We start from the raw sequence: 18,259 nt of genomic DNA on the forward strand, positions 1-18,259 counted from the left end.
ACTTCATTATTTTTAAACAATGAAATATTTGATCAGAGGATGGCAAAAGAATTTTACAAACATAAACTCACGACTTCCTCACATTTTCCAGAGCAGCTAAACAATAGAAGTATTCAAGAAATAGTTGACAACATACCTCAAATGCAAAATTCCAAAATCAAACAGCCACTTACATTAAGAGAGTTACCAAAACTATTTGTAAATTAAACAATAAGAGCAAAAGGCACAAAAAGCCTATTTCATTTATGGTGTTTCAGCTGATTCTTTAAGAAGTAGATAAACAAGTAACGTAAGGAATGGCCAAATCTTGGCCTGAGCTGTCTTCGGTAATTAAATCCTACTATCTGTAGTTGTCCAAGGATAAAAGCTCTGTGCCTCCAACTTCTGCTGTCACTTTCCAGAGGAAAGAAGCGGCTGCTGTTTTTCCCCCTTGCCAGTTTTTACTATGATTTGAGCAACAAGGTAGTAGAGTGTCCTAAAAAAGCGACAGTATTCCATTCTCCAACCAGAAATGCCACCCCTCTTCCAAACCCATTGTTCAGCCTTGAAAGTTAAACATATTTATGAATCTTCTATTTTATTCTCCTGAGACATTATGCATGATCCATTATAAAACATACAGATAATACAAAGTCCAAAAGCCTATCATGTTTATGGAATAAACACAGGAAAATTAAACATGGTACATCATGAAGGAAAATCATGGTTTCATTTATTTTCATAAGACAGGTTACGAGTGCATGACGTTAAGAGCTTAAAAGAGTCATCATCGAACTGTGCTAAAGGACACTGCAAGAGATTACGCAGGGAGAAGTCTGTGCAAATTCATCTTCTTTCTTTCAGATGGTAGGAAAAATATTATTTCTTTAAATAGTCTTGTTTCTATTCAGGAAAATAGATTTGATAAACTGAACAAGTAGACATCTGCCCCCTCTTTCTGATCAAATATCAATGTCAATGGAAGAGATTCCAAAGAAAAATATTGAGATGAAAAAATTCCAAATAAAAGCCAACACTGCTATCAAGGTTTTTCTTTTAATATGCCAAGAGTTATCTTGATTGTATATTTTCCAAAGTACTTTTCCAGACACGTTTCCCAACCCTTCCAAAAGACTTCCGAATCAGTCTTTTTAATGCAGTAAAAGACGCTGGATTATAGTTCTGTCCATCTCCTCTTTTTGAAAACAATATAATACTAATGACCTTAATGGTAATATATTCTTATCTAATAAGGAAAAACATTTACAAATATCAGAAACCCAGTTTTGAAACATTTGCATTATTTTTGAACTGATTCAGCATTTTGTGGGTTTTAAAGAGACAGCAGGTTTGACTCACGACTTGCTGATAAGCACATTTTTGCTGAGGAAACGGGGAAGAGTGAATGCTGCATTTCTCTATTGGCCCCAAAAGTGCTAATTTCACAAAGGGATACATCAAAAGCAAACATGCAATGGTGGTTTTAAATTTTTTACTGCAATATAACAATGAAGTAAACAGTAATTAGACACCTACTAATTTTCCCCAAAACAAACAAACAAAAAAATGTAAACAGGAAAATAACTCTGCCTATACTTGTACAGCTTCTCAAATCATGTTTGAAGGGTCTCACATTCAATGATCAAGAAATTTTAAAATAGCAGTAATTATTTTCAATTTAAGAAAAAGTTTCCCCTTTTCCCTCCCCCACCCCAAGTACTTAAGATGAAAGAATGGGCTTCCTTACACATTATATTTTATGTGAAGCAGCAACAATAACCATCAATAATTTGGCATTTCTTTTTATAGTTGCTCCAAAATTATTTTCAATTTTAAAAAGCATTATCCAGTGTTGCCATGAAACAGAAACTGTAAATTCTAGGTAGCAAAGATCCTTTCAGAAACCAATATTAGGTCAAAGAAATATAAAGCAGGGCATTACACTAAATTTCTGGATCTAGTACACTAAAAAGAGTGAAACCTAGGAAAAGGTACCTACTGTTTTATAGAAGAAATAAAGACCTGCAAAAGCTGATTTTTGGTTGTATAATATTTTACACACTGTGTGGATTTGCGGCATCTGCTAACAGAAGCAGACATGCACTGTATTTATCCCTGCCCAATAATCTAGATCCCTCCCTCCCCACCCCAACAATCTACTACCATATACCAAGTACTGTGGATATGAGCCCAAGTCATCCCAGACAATCCAGTGAACAAAGTTAGTGTAATGCACTGGTGTGAAGTATGAGATACAAAAAAGTCCCTTTCAATCTTCATCAAAGTTCTGCTGTAGAAGAAAATTGGCAGCCAAATTCTCATTCTTCTCACAAGCAAAATATGCTTGTATCACAAGTCCTTCAGGAAATCCTAATGCCTTTAACTGGAAGAAAAAAAAGGAAGAAAGTAAGTGTAACCCACCAATTCTAGCCCTTTGAATTTTCTTCACGTACTCTGGATTTCAGCATAGCACTACTGACAGATCATTACCTGAAAACAATACCCAAAAGCTCTTGAGAATTTTGTATGAATTCAGTCCTATCTGAATCTGGATTCACTGTCCAACCCAAGGGTTAGGAGGTACTATGCAAATACTCTTTGGCACTAACACCAAAAACCAGAAAGCTAAATGTAATGGTTTAAAAATAATCAACCCCACAGCAATTTGTAAATCAAATGGCTTTTAGTACTTTAAGGGTGAAGATAAGGATGACAGCATTTGGAGAGACTTTTTCACAATGAATCAGTTGTAAATGTTTTATTAATGGAACTTATGTCTTTCATTTGGATTAAATGTTACTCTCAATCTCCTTGCCTTATTTAATACTTCACACTAGAAAACCAGATGACTGATTATTTTGAAATCAAGACATATGGTGGCCTATTTTTTTTGAGGGGGGAAGGTACCAGGGATTGAACCCAGGGGCACTCAACACTGAGCCACATTCCCGGCCCTTTTTTATATTTTTTATTTTGAGACAGGATCTCACCAAGTTGCTAAGGCTAGATTTGAACTCATGATCTTCCTGCCTCAGCCTCCTGGGGTGCTGGGATTATAGCGTGTGCCCCCATCTATTTTTCACTGCTGATCATGCAGAGCATTTTAAATGTTGTTACCAGCTACTTAATTTCCTTTTCCTATTCTATTAAAAAAAAAAAAAAAAATCACCTGAGACTTAATATGCACTGCTTCTAAGAGTTTTAAACACTCAAGGCAATTACCTAATTCATTAAGTACTATTATTTGTCAGCCAAATGCTATTTATGAACCCTCTTCTCAACTGTCTCAATCACCCTATGTTGGACTATTTTTAAAAATGACTTGTAAGAACTGGGCAAAACCCCAACTCAGTACAAGGATCTATTCATCCATGAAAGGATAACAACTAAAAGAATGAGATGTTATCTAAGTCTTGTTCAGATTATAGCTAGGGCAGCTGAAATAAAAGGCAGATCAGTCAATAGAGCACAATCAGATTACATGTTTCTGTTAAGAGACACACTTTAGAAGACATAAGAATGTTGAAAATAAAGGAATAGAAAAAGATGAATTTTTTTTTTTTTAAACTTCTACTCAATAATACATTGGAGGTTCTAGGTAGGACAATCAGACAAGAAAAAGGAAAATATTCATTTTGAAAGAGTATCTCTATTCACAGATTATATAATTTTGTATATAGAGAATTCCAAGGAACATGTATGCAAATTACTAGGACTAATGGATTCAGGAACATTTTAAGAAAAATAAAAAAAAAAAAAAAAAAGGGGGGGGGGTGCGTAGCTCAGTGGTTAAGCATTGCCAGTACAGCAAAAATAAATAAACTTAATGAAAATAGTACAAAACTCACTGAAAAACTATAGAACACTAATAAAAAATTATAGAAAATCTATCAAATGGAAAGATCCCATGTCCATGAGTTGGTTAGACTTATGATTAACAAGAAAATATTCCCCAAATTCATCTCCAGAATAAACATAAACACAAGTCCTGTTTAATTCAGGAAGCCTTGTCTTTTTTTTTTTTTTGGTGGCAAAAATTGGGCAAGCTGATCCTAAAATTGAAACAAATGCAAGGGATCCAGAATAACTAAGATAATCCTTGGAAATAACAAAAAAATTAGAGCACTCAACACTTGCCAATTTCAAAAATCACTAGGAAGACACAGTAATTAAGAAAATGAGGTAATGGCATAAGAATAAACGCATAGTTCAATGGAACAGAACTGAGAGCCCAGAAATAAACCCTCACATGTGGTCAACAGAGAGTCAAAACAATTAAATTGGGAAAAAAGAGTCTTTTCAACAAACGGTGTGGAGGTAGCTAGATATCCATATGCAAAAGAATGAAAATACCCACAACTCACACCATTTTTAAAAAACAGCTCAAAATGAATCATAGATTCACATGTAAAAACTAATAATTCTTAACAGAAAGGACAGGATAAACAACTTTCTCTCAGAAGCATAAGCAAAATTAGAAAAACAAAACAAAGTAAACCCTACCAAACACCAAAATCAGAAACCAATAACCCTCACCTCAAAATAAAAATAGTTGCTATAAAATAATTTGGGCAAGTCCTGTTTATTCAATTGTATTATTGGGGGGTGGACATTAGGTCAAGACATAAATTAAAATATTTTAGCAGGGTGCAATGATCCATAACTAAATTGGTAGGCTGAGGCAGGATGATCTCAAGTTCAAAGTCAGTGAGACTCTGTCTCAAAATAAAGAAAATTAAAAGGGTTGGGAGTGTAGCTGAATTATAGAATGCTACCCCCAGTTCAGTGTGGTAGCGGGGTGGGAAGATATATCTAGAAAATACCCAATTGCAAAACCTGAACACTCTTGTGTATAAGAAGTAAGGATAAATTACTATTGTCCAGATGACTTTTTAAGTATATTAAGTTATTATGCACTTTATCCGATTTACATCTCAAAATAGTTGGGAAAATAAGGGCAAGTATGAGGATTACCTGTTTACCATATTGAAAATGAGAGAGAAATCGAACAACTAGTCACAGCATCATAAAAACTAGGTTACTGCAGTGCCATGAGCTTTACTGGTAACTAGTGCAAAGGGGGGGAAAAAAAAAGAAAAAGATGCAAAGAAAATCAGGATAGCTGGAATATGGTATATACTGAACATAATTCTTATGTAATTCATAAGCATATTTATTTTATATTTTAGTGACAAAGCGAAGCAAAATGTGAAATAGAAATAATTTAGAATCAGGTGTGTGTGTGTGTGTGTGTGTGTATATATATATATATATATATGCTTTAAGATTTCTTTCCTTGAATTTTAAAATATCAATGAAATTTGTAGTTTATTAATATATGTATATGTGTTTCATGTAAGAAAAGCACTTTACTTGTAGTCCTATGGCTTTACAAATGACAAGGTGGGGGAACGGGGGTCTCTAGGGCTAGGCTCTATTTGGTTTTGTGTAAAAGAATTCTCTATCATGAATGGAAATGCTCTAGATGTGTTCTCTCCAGTAGTTATCTACTAGCCCCATGTGACTACTGAGCACCTGAAATATGGTTATTGTGAATAAGGAGCCACACTTTTATTTTTAGGGAAACTTACCCTTTCTATAGCTTCTTTTTCCTGAGGTGTTACTTGAATGTAGTTCATATGCCCACTTCCAGCTTCTGCAATTCCTCCACTGCCACTTCCACCTCCTCCTCCTTGACCCCCAGCTTCTTGAACTGGTTCATTTAACATCTGAATAAAATGCTCCTGGTGTTGGCTAATTTGCTGTGATTTGAAGGACAGAGGAAAATAATATCTTCAGGAAAACAGCAGTATTTTCGAGTTTCTTACCTATTATTATTATTATTATTATTGTTATTATTAAAGGAGTCTAGTACTTTTGCATTAGGTAAACAGTGAGGAGAATTCAAATTATCTTTCATAAATGTTTCTCCCCTAAAATTAATGTTAAAAGTTGTGGAGGCTGGAGCAGAAGATCGCAAGATCTAAGCCAGCCTCAGCAGTTTAGGAGGACCCCATCTCAAAATAAAATTTAATAAAGGGGTCGAGTGTAGCTCAGTGGTAGAGTGCTTGTCTAGCATGTGTGAAGCCCTGGTTCAATTCCTAGTACCACAAAAAATAAAAATTAAAGCAATTTAAATTGAAAAGCTTCTCTGATTCTCTAATGTTAATAATGTACACTGGGAATCTACAAAAGGAAAATATAAAATGTTTTCCAAACTTATTATCTGACAAACTGAAATTAATACAATTTCTATATCTCAACTTCTTTTTAATACATCTAATATAGAGCATAAGATTCTATTGAGTATAGTTTGGATCTAATCATTCTCAAGAATTGGTGAAGAGGGGGAAGGATGTTCATGGACTTTTTCAAAATGCAATAGATTCTAAATCCACTTTGCAAATTAACACTGATTACATAATCACCTGCAGTAACTGAGGATTCTCTCGACCTATCTGTTGTAGCAGTGCAGGAAGCAGGGAAGGGTTCTGTTGAATAATTTGTCTCATCTGTTGAAACTGAGGCTGATTCCGTAAAAATTCAAGGGGATGCCCTGAAATACACACAGACATTTAAAAATAAAAGTAGTAAATATATAAAAAAGAGAGCTGGTTAAATTGTATTTATATAATAAATACCATCAAGTAAAAAAATGAATTCTCAGATATAATAAAATGAATGATGCAATCTTCAAATTTTATCAATGTGAAATTTATACAGCAGAAATTACTCCTATTAGCCAAGGCAGAGTGTGCAGATCACCAAGAACCAAACTTCCTACAATTTCCCTGGGCACTACTACCAAAAAAATACTAAGAACCTGTGTTCTCCCTGTATTCTCTCAGAATAAAAAGCATTAAAATTTGCTCCAATTGTTCAAAAGTTCCTATGAAAATATATACCAAAACTAACAAAAACAAAAAGCCCGTTCCTTTCTTATATAGTTTTCATTTAAGGACAGGTATATAATCTAAGAAATATGTGGTTAGGTGATTCTGTCACTGTATGAACACCACAGACTATACTGGTACAAACTAAGGCAGTTATGATGTCACTAAGGAATGCAATCTTAAGCGACCACTGGTGTTAAATGAAATGTTATGTGGCACTTGACTATATAATAAAAAATCCTTAAAAAACACAATCTAAATTCAAATTCTCAGGAAATACTAAGCCAGAGTGAGGAAGGTATTTAGGACTTAAAAGTTAAGAATCAGGTTTGTACATTAAGAGTTTTTAACAAACTGCACTTAAGGGATTCTTGTCTGTCAGAGCTTAGTTCCATAATGAGAGCTAGGAAATACAAGGAAGAATGAAGAACATTAAGTAAACTGTGGGCCTACCACAGGCTCCAGGCTTTGCTCTGAAGTTAGATCTATGGCAATGGAAGGATGATACTGACCAGTAAGGAGCCCTGACTTCAAGTTATGTTCTCTTTAGATAATTGGAGATTCAGGAATTGGTCAACTCTTAGGGTTTCATTTCCTAAGTTGTATGATAACTACTAAGATCCTGTCACAAGGTGAGCATTTTGAATGGTTTCAGAATGTAACCCTAAATGCAAACTGGGAAGCATCTTTTCCTTAGAACAAACTAAATAGATTATGCCCTTCTACAAAACTACAGCACTGATGTGCAAAACATGCAAAATTATCTTTTACACACACTTGGAAAAATTTCTTTTAGACCCCTCTTTAGTGAATAGAGAACTTATTTTCAGTTATCTAAATGCTTTGGAAATGATCCCCCTCTTAATCATTGACAACCATCTCTTTATCCAAGAGATTCCACTTTACCTCCAGAACTTGCTGTTGTAGTGGTTGCTGTTGTAGTTGCTGCAGCTGCAGCCACTGCTGAAGACTGAGGAGCCCCAGTACCAGTGGCCTGAGCAGGTTCAACCACAGCTTGACTTTCTCTATCTCCGGGGATTCCCTACAACACAATTTCCAAGCTTTAAGACATCCCATCATACCACATTAGCTAAATATTATTATACCAATGAAAGACTGATAGTCTATTTAATATCCCTGTCTAATTTCCAAAAAGCATAAAACAGATGTCTACTTCAATTAAAAGTAAAGGATTATTAAACTGCATGGATTTGAATTAGATTAGACATGGCCTGGGTGTGGTATAGTACTCACAATGCAATAGTACAAGGCAGCACTGCCCAAGAGAATTTTCCACGATGATGGAAATTTCTCTATTTGCCCTGTCCAATAAGATACCCACCAGTCACATCTAATTATTTAAAATTTTAAAATATTGATATGTATTTTATTAAAACTAAACCAAGGTTTTAAGCTGTACATTGCTCTAGTTGATTTTGAAATTCTTAGAAAATTTCAGCAGCTATTGCTCAGTGACACAAAGAGCTAATTTGTAACTACAGCCTTAAGACCATCCAAAGATGACAGTTCTGAAATGACTCCTAGTGTGTGTGTGTGGGGGGGTGAGTGTTGGGGGGGAGATCAACTCTCCCTCACTAGCTGCCAATAGCTTGCTTCACAATGTGCACTCTCTGCCAACACCCCACAGAAATGCTTTGATTACCCATAGTCCTTCACCAGGTGAGATCAGTGTCCAGGGCACTGACTCCTCATCTCACTGGGGCTTATACCAAAGAGTTAAAATCTGGTACAGATGCCTGAGCCTTAATGTTTCAAGGTGAGGACCTTGTAGCAAAATAGCAGTTACAATGGGGTCAAAAGTAAAAACAATAATTATTCCACAGAGCTGGGGAAGTCTGAGACTAATGAAAGATGATGTGAATGTGGCTAGGTCAATCAATTTAAAGGATAAATACAAAAATACCAGAGGAAAATGGATGGAACTAGAAACTATCATGCTAAGTGAAATAAGTCAATCCCCCAAAACCAAAGGCAGAATGTCCTTTCTGATATGCAGTGCTAACACAATGGGGGGGGGGGCATAGAATTTCCCTGGGTTAGACAAAGGGGAAGGGAGGGAAGGAGGGGGGATGGGAATAGAAAAGACAGTAGAATAAATCAGAATCTTCCTATGTTCATATATTAATACATGCCCAGTGAAAATACACATCATGTAAAACTCCAAGAATGGGATCCTAATTAGTATAAGTTATACACTGTGTATGTATAATTTGTCATGGTTCCTACAATGACCATGCTAAGAATGCAGGTGTTAAATGATCTTTCATAGTTTAAAAAATCCTTCAAGATTGGAGATTTTGTGAATATGGTGGAAAAACAAACTCATCAAACACAAGTTGTAAGAACTGCTTTAATGAACGTTGCTGAGGTGGGGTGGGGCTTCTCTGTTAGCTTTTTTTTTTTTTTTTTAAGAACTTTTTTCACAATACATTTTCTTTGTTATTATGCAGTGCTGAGGATGGAACCCAGTGCCTTTTGTGTGCTAGGCAAGTACTCTACCATTGAGCTACAACCCTAGTCCTTCTCTGTTAACTTAGAGCAAAAAAGCTATAGTCAGAGAAATTCCTAAGGAGATGGACTCTGGAATGAGAGTAATGGGAGATAGTATGAGAGGTAATATGTTCTAACTCTCAAAAATTGTGCTTTACCATTATTAATGAACTGTGATAGGAAGTTCAAGGCAGGCTTTTTCACCAATAATAACTTCAGTTGACAATATAAAATGGTTTACTGCTGTCATTGTCTGCGACTTCAGATAATTTATTTTGTGTTTTTGAATAAAAAGACCTTTGTATATTCCTGATACTGGGTGCAAGAACAAAGTACCAATGTACTGTCTTCACTTTAAATCACTGGGACATTTCTACTACAATTCTGCTAAAATCAGGATTTTAGTGCTTGCCATTACCAGATGAGAAGTTAGAAGAAATCTTTCTATGAAGAATAACTGTGTACAAAGTAGAGAAATATCTAGTTATGTGACAACCTTTGTGTAATACAAACTGCTTAAAAAAAAAAAAAAAAAAAAAAAAAAGGTCAAATGGACACAGATCAGGTGACTAATACAGCCAAGTAGGATGGTATTTTTTACTGATCCACAGTTATAAGTGCCAGAAAGTACCACATATAAAGAATTATTTCCAAAAATCACAAAATTTAATATTTGTAGACATTAAAGAAATTTAATTTAAATTTTAGTTGATGCTTTTTCTGTGTTTGAGGCATTTACCTTCTTGAGCTATTATAGTTTAAAACTGTACTAACACTTTTGGGACAACCCGTTATGATACAGAATACTTATAGATTTTTACCATTACTACTATTAAAAGGTCTTTATTAAATTCTTAGATTTTGAGTTGGGTCTGGTGTTAAAAGCATAACCTCAGTTACTTGGAAGGTAAGGCATAAGGATCACAAGTTTGAGGTCATCCTAGGAAACTTGGCAAGACCCTGTCTCCAAAAAAAAAAAAAAAAACCAAAAAGAAAGGGAGAAAGAAAAAAAATTAAAAGAAATGAGCATTTTTGAGAGTGGCTGCCAATTCAAGCCTTCAATGAAGTCACTAAGTGCTAACAGACTATATACAGATTTAGGACCTAGAGTTTCCACCCAATTCTCAGTTTTGTTAAATAAACAGGTTTGTTAAAATAAAAAAAATCAACACTGCTATAGCCTGTAATTCTCATATACCATATAACCTTTTATTAGGTAAGTGACCAATAATTCGTATCTTCTTTCCACTCATTCTCACGTATATGTTAACTAGTAACAATTAAAGGTAGTCTTTTTTAAGTCTATGAAACCAACCATAAATATATTCAAACACTTTAAACTGTTTCATGAACTCATTTCATCCGTTTACATACTTGCATTTAATACTACATAGCAGTTTTAAAATTCAGTTGCTTTGGAAACAGTAATTCATTTTTTTACACCTCAAAATTTAACATATTTTAGATCAAAACATCTGATACTGCTGGGCGCAGTAGTGCACACCTGTAATCCCAGCGGCTTAGGAGGATCTAAAGTTTGAGGTCAGCAGAGGTAACTTAGCAAAACCCTGTTTCAGAATAAAAAATTTAAAAGGTGGGAATGCAGCTCAGTGGTAGAGTTCTTCTGGGTTCAATCCCCCATATGGGGGAAATAATTGAGGCTTTCCTGAGGCTAGGTGGCTACTGGAAAGGAATTTCCAACAGAAGTGCAACCTAGTAACAAAGGAATGGGTTACACTGTGATATGTATTCCCCAGAGTTGTTATGATAGGAGATGGTCTTTGTGGCAATTCACAATTAGATCAAAACCTCAGAACACCAAAGAAAATTACAGAATTTAAGATAAATAGTTAACTCAGCATAATTCCAAAACTCTGCATTATTTTAGACTGTAAAACACATCTATAAAACTGGTAGATATTCACGCCAATAAAATGTCAAGGGCTTCAAATATCCACAATAACCTATGTCTCAAAAACTTTTATCACCAACTAGGAAAGGAAAAAAAAACCTGTTCAAAAAGTCCCTTAACTGTTATTGACTACTAACTAACTAGGCAAATTCAAATGTCAACAGAACCAGGGCAGGGAATTTCACACATCAAAATGCAAGATGGGTATAAAAATGAATAAGATGGTGAATTAAAGGTTCTTAATTTAACACCTGTCCCTAATGGTTCAAAAAAGTCAGCTCATGGGGCATGGGGCATGGAGGCACACACGTGTAATCCCAACTCTGGAGGCTGAGGCAAAAGGATCCCAAGTCAGAGGGCAGTCTCAACAACTTAGCAAGACCCTGTCTCAAAATGAAAAATAAACAAAACCAAAATCCCCCCAAAACAAAGAAACAACCCCCCTTAAAAAGCCCCAAACAAACCAAAGTGTGTCCACATAAACCAGAAATCTAAATATTATATGAAATCTTCCAATTTTTCAAAGCTGGCAACTTTTTTTTTCCTCTCTAAATAATTCATCCAAGATGATGCTAGGAATCAAAATGCTGTTAAAATGTGGCCCTACTGGATCAAAAACATGCTCCTTGTCCCCAACACATATATAAGAATACAAAGCATTACTCCAAATGGATAGCCAATTTTATAACTCATTTAATCACGTTTCTTCCTAATGAAAACTGTACCAGAATCTTTTAGAAAAGGCTTCTTTTTATTAACACAAAATGTTAACTTTCTATGAAAATAAAAGCATTAAGCAAATTATTTATCATACATTATTCTCCTTTAGTGAATTGTTAACTTTTCCTTTAAAATCTTTTGAGATTTTGATCTCAAGCAAACAATGAAAAAAATAAATGAATAACAACTAAAATGTTTCTCACCATTAAAAGATACTCCACTGCTCTGTCAGGGTTGTTGAAGCTGGCTCTCAGGGCTGCAATTACTTGCTCTCGTTCATAACCCATTGACATTATCTCAGTTACCATATTCTCATAAGATTGACCTGTCACTAAAAATCAGGAGTGGGGGTGGGGAGGAGAATGGAACATTTAATGAACATTCTCTATACATTTCTTAAGTGTACACATGTATACAGTGTATTGATAATACTGTTAGGATTACAAAACCAAATTAACAATATAAATTACAACATATATTAAGTACGCAGAATAATGATCCAGAATAATAATCCCCCAGAAATGTCCATGTTGCTGGACTAAGGATTAAAAAAACATGCCCTGGCAAAGGGCAAGTGAACCTGTAGGTAAAACTGAGGTTGCTTATCAGTTGACTTTAAGATAAGGCATTCCCTTTGGACTTCCTGGGTGAGTAGAAGAGGGAGGCAGAGAGGTTAAGAGGGCAAAAGCAGGAGAAAAAAGCTATGCTGTTGCCTGTGATGATGGAGAAAGGGACCAGAAAGAACCCAAACCTGTGTCAGACTTACAACCTCCAATACTGTAAGATAGTAAGTCTGGGTTGTCTTATACCACTAAATTTGTGGTAACTTATTACAAAGTCAGTATAAAACTATAATATTTCCTAAGTACAAGGAAACATCAGGTACAAATTAAGAGAGAATTATCAGCAGACTGGGCGGCAAATGTAGGCCAGTGGTATACACATGCTAGATTTAGTAGCAGGTTAGGGAAGGCAACCTATGAGAAGAAATATATGAACTCAATTTTGAAAACGGGCATTTCAAGCAATTGACTCTAATGTAGCAAGTTGGCAGTTTTCTTTTGATCTTTATTATCAAAAAAGTTGGGGAAAGGTGGTTAGTAACCAGAAAGTTAGAATCTCATATATCACCCAACACTGTTATTATTCTAGTAAATCATTGCCCAAAGACTCTCTCCAATCTTCCCTTGCAGCTGGACCTAACTCACATTTCATGAACAGCAGACAACACTTATCAAAATTATCAAATGAAAGTTGTTTCCCCCCTAATATCACCTCACTTATTATCTCCTCCTTCATTTGTGTTCTGGAACTATTGCCTTTATTACCACCTCAAAGAATCAGATCTGGTTACCCTCTCCCTTCTCTATCTTCTGCCCTTCACTCCCTGAGTAATCATCCTGATCAACTACAACAACTACATATGTCCTGTGAATCTTCCTTAAACAACACCCCATGACTCCATCCCCATCTCTTTTAGCAACTGGTGCATTTGTCTGCTCTCTTCCTTCTATGTCACAGCTGTCCACACATGCTGTGTCCAATTCCTCACATTCCTCTCATTCCTTAACTAATTCCAATAGAGATTTTCCCTTAAATGTGTCCCCCTCCACTGTCTGCCGATCCACCCAAGTGCTTGAACCAGAAAGTTTGATCATTTCAATTTCTTTACCCCGCTTTCCACATCTAATCTACCAGTGGATCTGGTCGCTCCCATCTTTAAATCATAACCCAAATCCATCTGGCTCCTTTTCCCACTGCCCTCACTCAAGATCAGCCCACGACAACCACTGGTCTGGATTACATTGTGCCACACCTACAACCCATTCTTTAGTCAGCTGCAAAAAACCAGTAATCCTCCTTTGTCACCAGAACCATCCTATCCGAATTACTCAACAAGTCATTTTTCCCTGCCCAGAGCCTTCATGTGGGCAGCCTTCTCTGGACAGCCATGTCCTTCATACACTCCAGTTCTAAAATCAAAAGTTACAGCGTTAGAGAGGTATAGCCCAGCTATCCTAAGTAGAACTCTGTTTTCCACTGTAGAAGCTCTCTGTATTAATATCATTTATCATGATTTATAATTTTTTTCCCCATCTCCTATCCAAACACAGGTTCAGCTGCACAGGATACAATGTCATTTTGCAGTGTCACTGACACTATCTAAAAATTTTTTTTCCTATAGACTTCCAAAACCTAAAGGTATTTCACAGCTAAAACAACCCTAAATATGAAGTTTGTCCCTCCAAGGATTCAAGTGTTAGAGGCTTAGTGCCCACTGTGACAGAATGAGAGATGGGGACCCTCGGTTATCTAAAAGTGAATTAAAAAGAGCCCCTCTGTGCTCTCTGGTTTCTTGTCTCGCCACAGGATCTCTCCCTCTTAGACTTCTGCCATTGTGATACCTCCACGGGGCCTTTAACAGAACAGAGATGAGCAGGTGCCAGCACCACATACTCCACACTTAAAACCTTCAAAACTAAGCTAAATATACCTTAAATATACCTTTTCTTTATAAAGCACACAATCTCAGGTAATTTCACTACAGTTAAACACAAACACACACATATGAATCCATGACCTTTATTTTCCCATCCCATAAACACTTTCTAACTGTGTGTCTGCACGCACGCATGCACACACCAAGGATTGAACCCAGGAGTGCTTAACCACTAAGCAACATTCCCAGCCCTTATTAGTTTTTATTTTGAGAAAGAGTTTTGCTAAATTGCTTAGGACCTCACTAAATTGCTGAGGCTGGCCTTGAACTTGCAATCCTCCTGTCTCAGCCTCTCGAGTCACTGGGATTACAGGTGTGTGCCACTGCTCCTGGCTACTTTTTAATGTTTTTTATTTTCCTAATCATCCATTGATATAATTCTAGCACAAATCCACACAAGTTGGCAAAATACTCTCCCCATCATCTAGTTTCCAGATAGAGAAATAGGTATCAGTATCAACAAAATTAAGACATGTGGAGTTATAACTATATTATTTTAACATGGTACATTTCATTTGGTTCTCATGACAATCCAATGAGAAAGGTTCACTCTTATCTCCTTGTAAATACAAGGAAATTGAGGCTGAGAAATTACGAAGGTATCAATGGCTGGTAAGTCATAGTGCAAAGATACACACAGACTAAAAGAGCACAGAGTCCCCCACACCCAGTCATTATACCACGCCCCCTGAAGTCTTGTTTTTCAATTAATCATATTATTAAGAAGTAAAAAAAAGAGTAGCTGCACCAATTTGCAACTCCACCAGCAATGTAAAAGTGTGCCTTTCCCCCCACATCCATGCCAACATCTATTGTTTGTGTTCCGGATAGCAGCCATTCTAACTGGAGTAAGATGAAATCTTAGAGTTGTTTCAATTTGCATTTCTTTAATTACTAGAAATGTTGAACCCTTTTTCATATATTTATTAATCACCTGTATGTCTTCTTCTGTAAAGTGTCTGTCCAGTTCCTTGGCCCATTTATTGACTGGGTTCTTTATATTTTTGATGTAAAGTTTGTAAGTTCTTTATAAATTTGAGATAAGTGCTCTATCTGAAGTGCATGTGGAAAAGATTTTCTCCCACTCTATAGGCTCTCTTTTCACATTATTGATTGTATCCTTTGCTGAGAAAAAGCTTTTTAGTTTGAGTCCATCCCATTTATTGATTCTTGCTTTGATTTCTTGATGCCCTTCAACAGATGAATGGATAAAGAAACTGTGGTATAAGATACACAATGGAATATTATTCAGCCACAACGAAGAATAATAATATGGTATTTGCAGATAAATGGATGGAATTGGAGAATATCATGCTAAATGAAATAAGCCAATCCCAAAAAAACCAAAGGTCAAATGTTTTCCCTGATAAGTGGATACTGATATATAATAGGGGTGAAGGGGTGAGAGAAGAATGGTGGAACTTTAGATTATGTAGAAGGAAATGCGGGGGGATGAAAAATGGTGAAATGAGACAGACATCTTTACCCTATGTACATGCATGATTACACGAACGGTATGAATCTACATCGCGTACAACCACAGAAATGAAAAATTGTACCCCATCTGTGTACAATGAATCAAAATGCAGTCTGTAAAAAATTTAAGAACAAAGAAAATAATGTTAAGAGTCTGGGTAAGAAACTGAACTATGGCAACTGAGTGGCAATGGAAAAAAATATGCTGGAGACCTGAGACTCACTGGGCCAAGGTAAGCAGAGGATAATAGATGATGGTGTAAGCAAGTGAGGAAACAAAGGAAAAGAATTGATGAGGGAATAAAAAGTTGAGTCAATCTGAAATATATTTATGAAGGATGAAGGCTTTCTAATTGACAGTTTAAACAAATGAGTCTAGACGCTCAGAGGGAGGTCTGTATAATGCAGTTAAAACTTGGGGAAACATGGTAAGTGCATGGTACTGGCCATCCCAAAGTGTAAACTCTGAACTCTGGCCTAGAAACAGAACCATAGAAAACCTACATATTTTAGGGTCAAATAAAATAAAAATAATTAATTAGCAAGCCTGAGAAGGATGGTGTAAGGTATAGATCAGGAAAAGAACAGTGTCTGTCAATATCAAAGAAGGAAAGTTTGAAGAAGCAGGGAAGCAATCCAGAGACCAGGTAGATTAAAGATTACAGAACAAATAGGCAGTGGCACACACCTGAATCCTGGCTACTTGGGAGGCTGAAGCAGAAGAATCAAGAGTGCAAGGCTAGGCACTCAACATAAAAGTGCTGGGATGTAGCTCAGTGGTTGAGTGCTATGGGTTCAATCCTGAGACACAAGGGGAAAATAAGAACAAAGAACTCTGGGACTAGAAAGTTGAGAAGGGGTGCTCCAGGAGACAAAAAGATACAAAAGTAAGACTCGCCAATGCCAGCGGAGGTTAGACGTAGCAGCAGCAGCCAGAGCTTTAAGCAGTTTTAGGGGCTTGTGCCGGGTGACTCCAGCTCTGAAGCTACAGAACAGTTTACCATTTTCTGGGTAACCTCCTTCTACAGCTGTTCCAAAACCTTTGTAATAATTCCCTAAGATTCAGCCTTTCTATGTTTGAAGTAAAGCAATTTCTGTCTTCCTGACTAGATGCCAACTGCTATAGCACCTGATGGTGAAGCAGTCCCTCAAAGATGGAAATCTGGCTTTGATATATTCATGCAACATTAGACTGCTGACTTAAACAACTGACTTGCCACTATATAGAATATCCACAAAAATGAGGGCATCAGGGAGTTCAAGCCCAGTGAAGTCAGAGGACCAACCCCAGATCTCCATAGGCACTACTGTTGGAATCCTACTGCTACAGGAGCCCCACTCCACTGAGGCTGCTGATCCCACCTGTTCCCAGACAATAAAACAATAATCAGCAGGAACTATACTACAGATCCCACAAGGGAAGAGCGCAGGGCCTGAGGGATGCGGATTTTGAAAAATCAGGAGTGAAAGAAGAGGGAAAGGCTGTATTCGGCAGGTAGAATTAAAAGAACAAAAAAGCATTTTTGCTATAAGTCAATAGAAGGGACAAGATATAAATGAGAATCACTAGGGTCAATAGGTAGGGAAGAAAGCTACAGGTGAATAAATGTGAAGAAGGGAGGGAAGAAAGCTACAGGTGAATAAATGTGAAGAAGGGGAGCAGATGGAAGATTTTATATACTTTCAAAAATACTTTGTAACAAATTCACATTAGAAATAAAATTACTTGCTTTAAGGAAAGGACTATGCTTAACATTAACTGTAAGAGTGAATTTTGAAAGACAATATAAAAATATTGTAGTCTTTGGTGACATCCCTACTGAATAATTATTTAGGTCAATTATTTTACAGCTAAAATGTAAGAAACCATGAAAATTAACACCTTATCATAATCTTACAAAGTGGTACTTAAACTTCTTCCTTATCTCTAAGGTTATATACAAGGTAAATACTTACCAAGTGCACTTGTGGCATCTTCAAAAAGGTTTGACCGAGAAGCATCTCCTGATGTACTGTAAAAAGTTTTCAGAAAAACCACATTCACTAAGTATGTAAAATTTAATTTACATTAGTTTAGTAACTATCCCATTTGTAAAGAGATTCTTTGTCTTTAATATGAAAGTTCGTCTATAGTGCTTTAACAATCTTTTCCAGGTTAAACCCCAAAATTTCACTGTTAACATTTTAAGTTTGGGAAAATTTTCAATCTCAATCTTACTTCTATTTTGAGAACTCATTTAAAAAGTCCAAAGTTAAAAATAATGTCTT

General features: G+C 36.1%; 1 protein-coding gene across 1 annotated transcript in view; it reads right to left on the reverse strand.

Annotated features, from left to right (window-relative positions):
* Positions 1–687: 687 nt before the first annotated feature.
* Rad23b (RAD23 homolog B, nucleotide excision repair protein) overlaps positions 688–18,259 on the reverse strand; it is a 42,347-nt gene continuing 24,775 nt past the window's right edge. The window contains exons 5-10 of the mRNA XM_047524840.1: positions 17,948–18,003; positions 12,219–12,346; positions 7,779–7,914; positions 6,408–6,535; positions 5,571–5,741; positions 688–2,362 (exon numbers count right to left, since the gene is read on the reverse strand). Of these exons, the coding sequence (XP_047380796.1) occupies positions 2,249–2,362; positions 5,571–5,741; positions 6,408–6,535; positions 7,779–7,914; positions 12,219–12,346; positions 17,948–18,003 (733 nt within the window). The 3' untranslated portion in view covers positions 688–2,248. The remainder of the gene's footprint in view (positions 2,363–5,570; positions 5,742–6,407; positions 6,536–7,778; positions 7,915–12,218; positions 12,347–17,947; positions 18,004–18,259) is intronic.

The sequence above is a fragment of the Sciurus carolinensis genome, chromosome 14 (genome assembly GCF_902686445.1).
Source record: "Sciurus carolinensis chromosome 14, mSciCar1.2, whole genome shotgun sequence".
Lineage (NCBI taxonomy): Eukaryota > Metazoa > Chordata > Mammalia > Rodentia > Sciuridae > Sciurus > Sciurus carolinensis.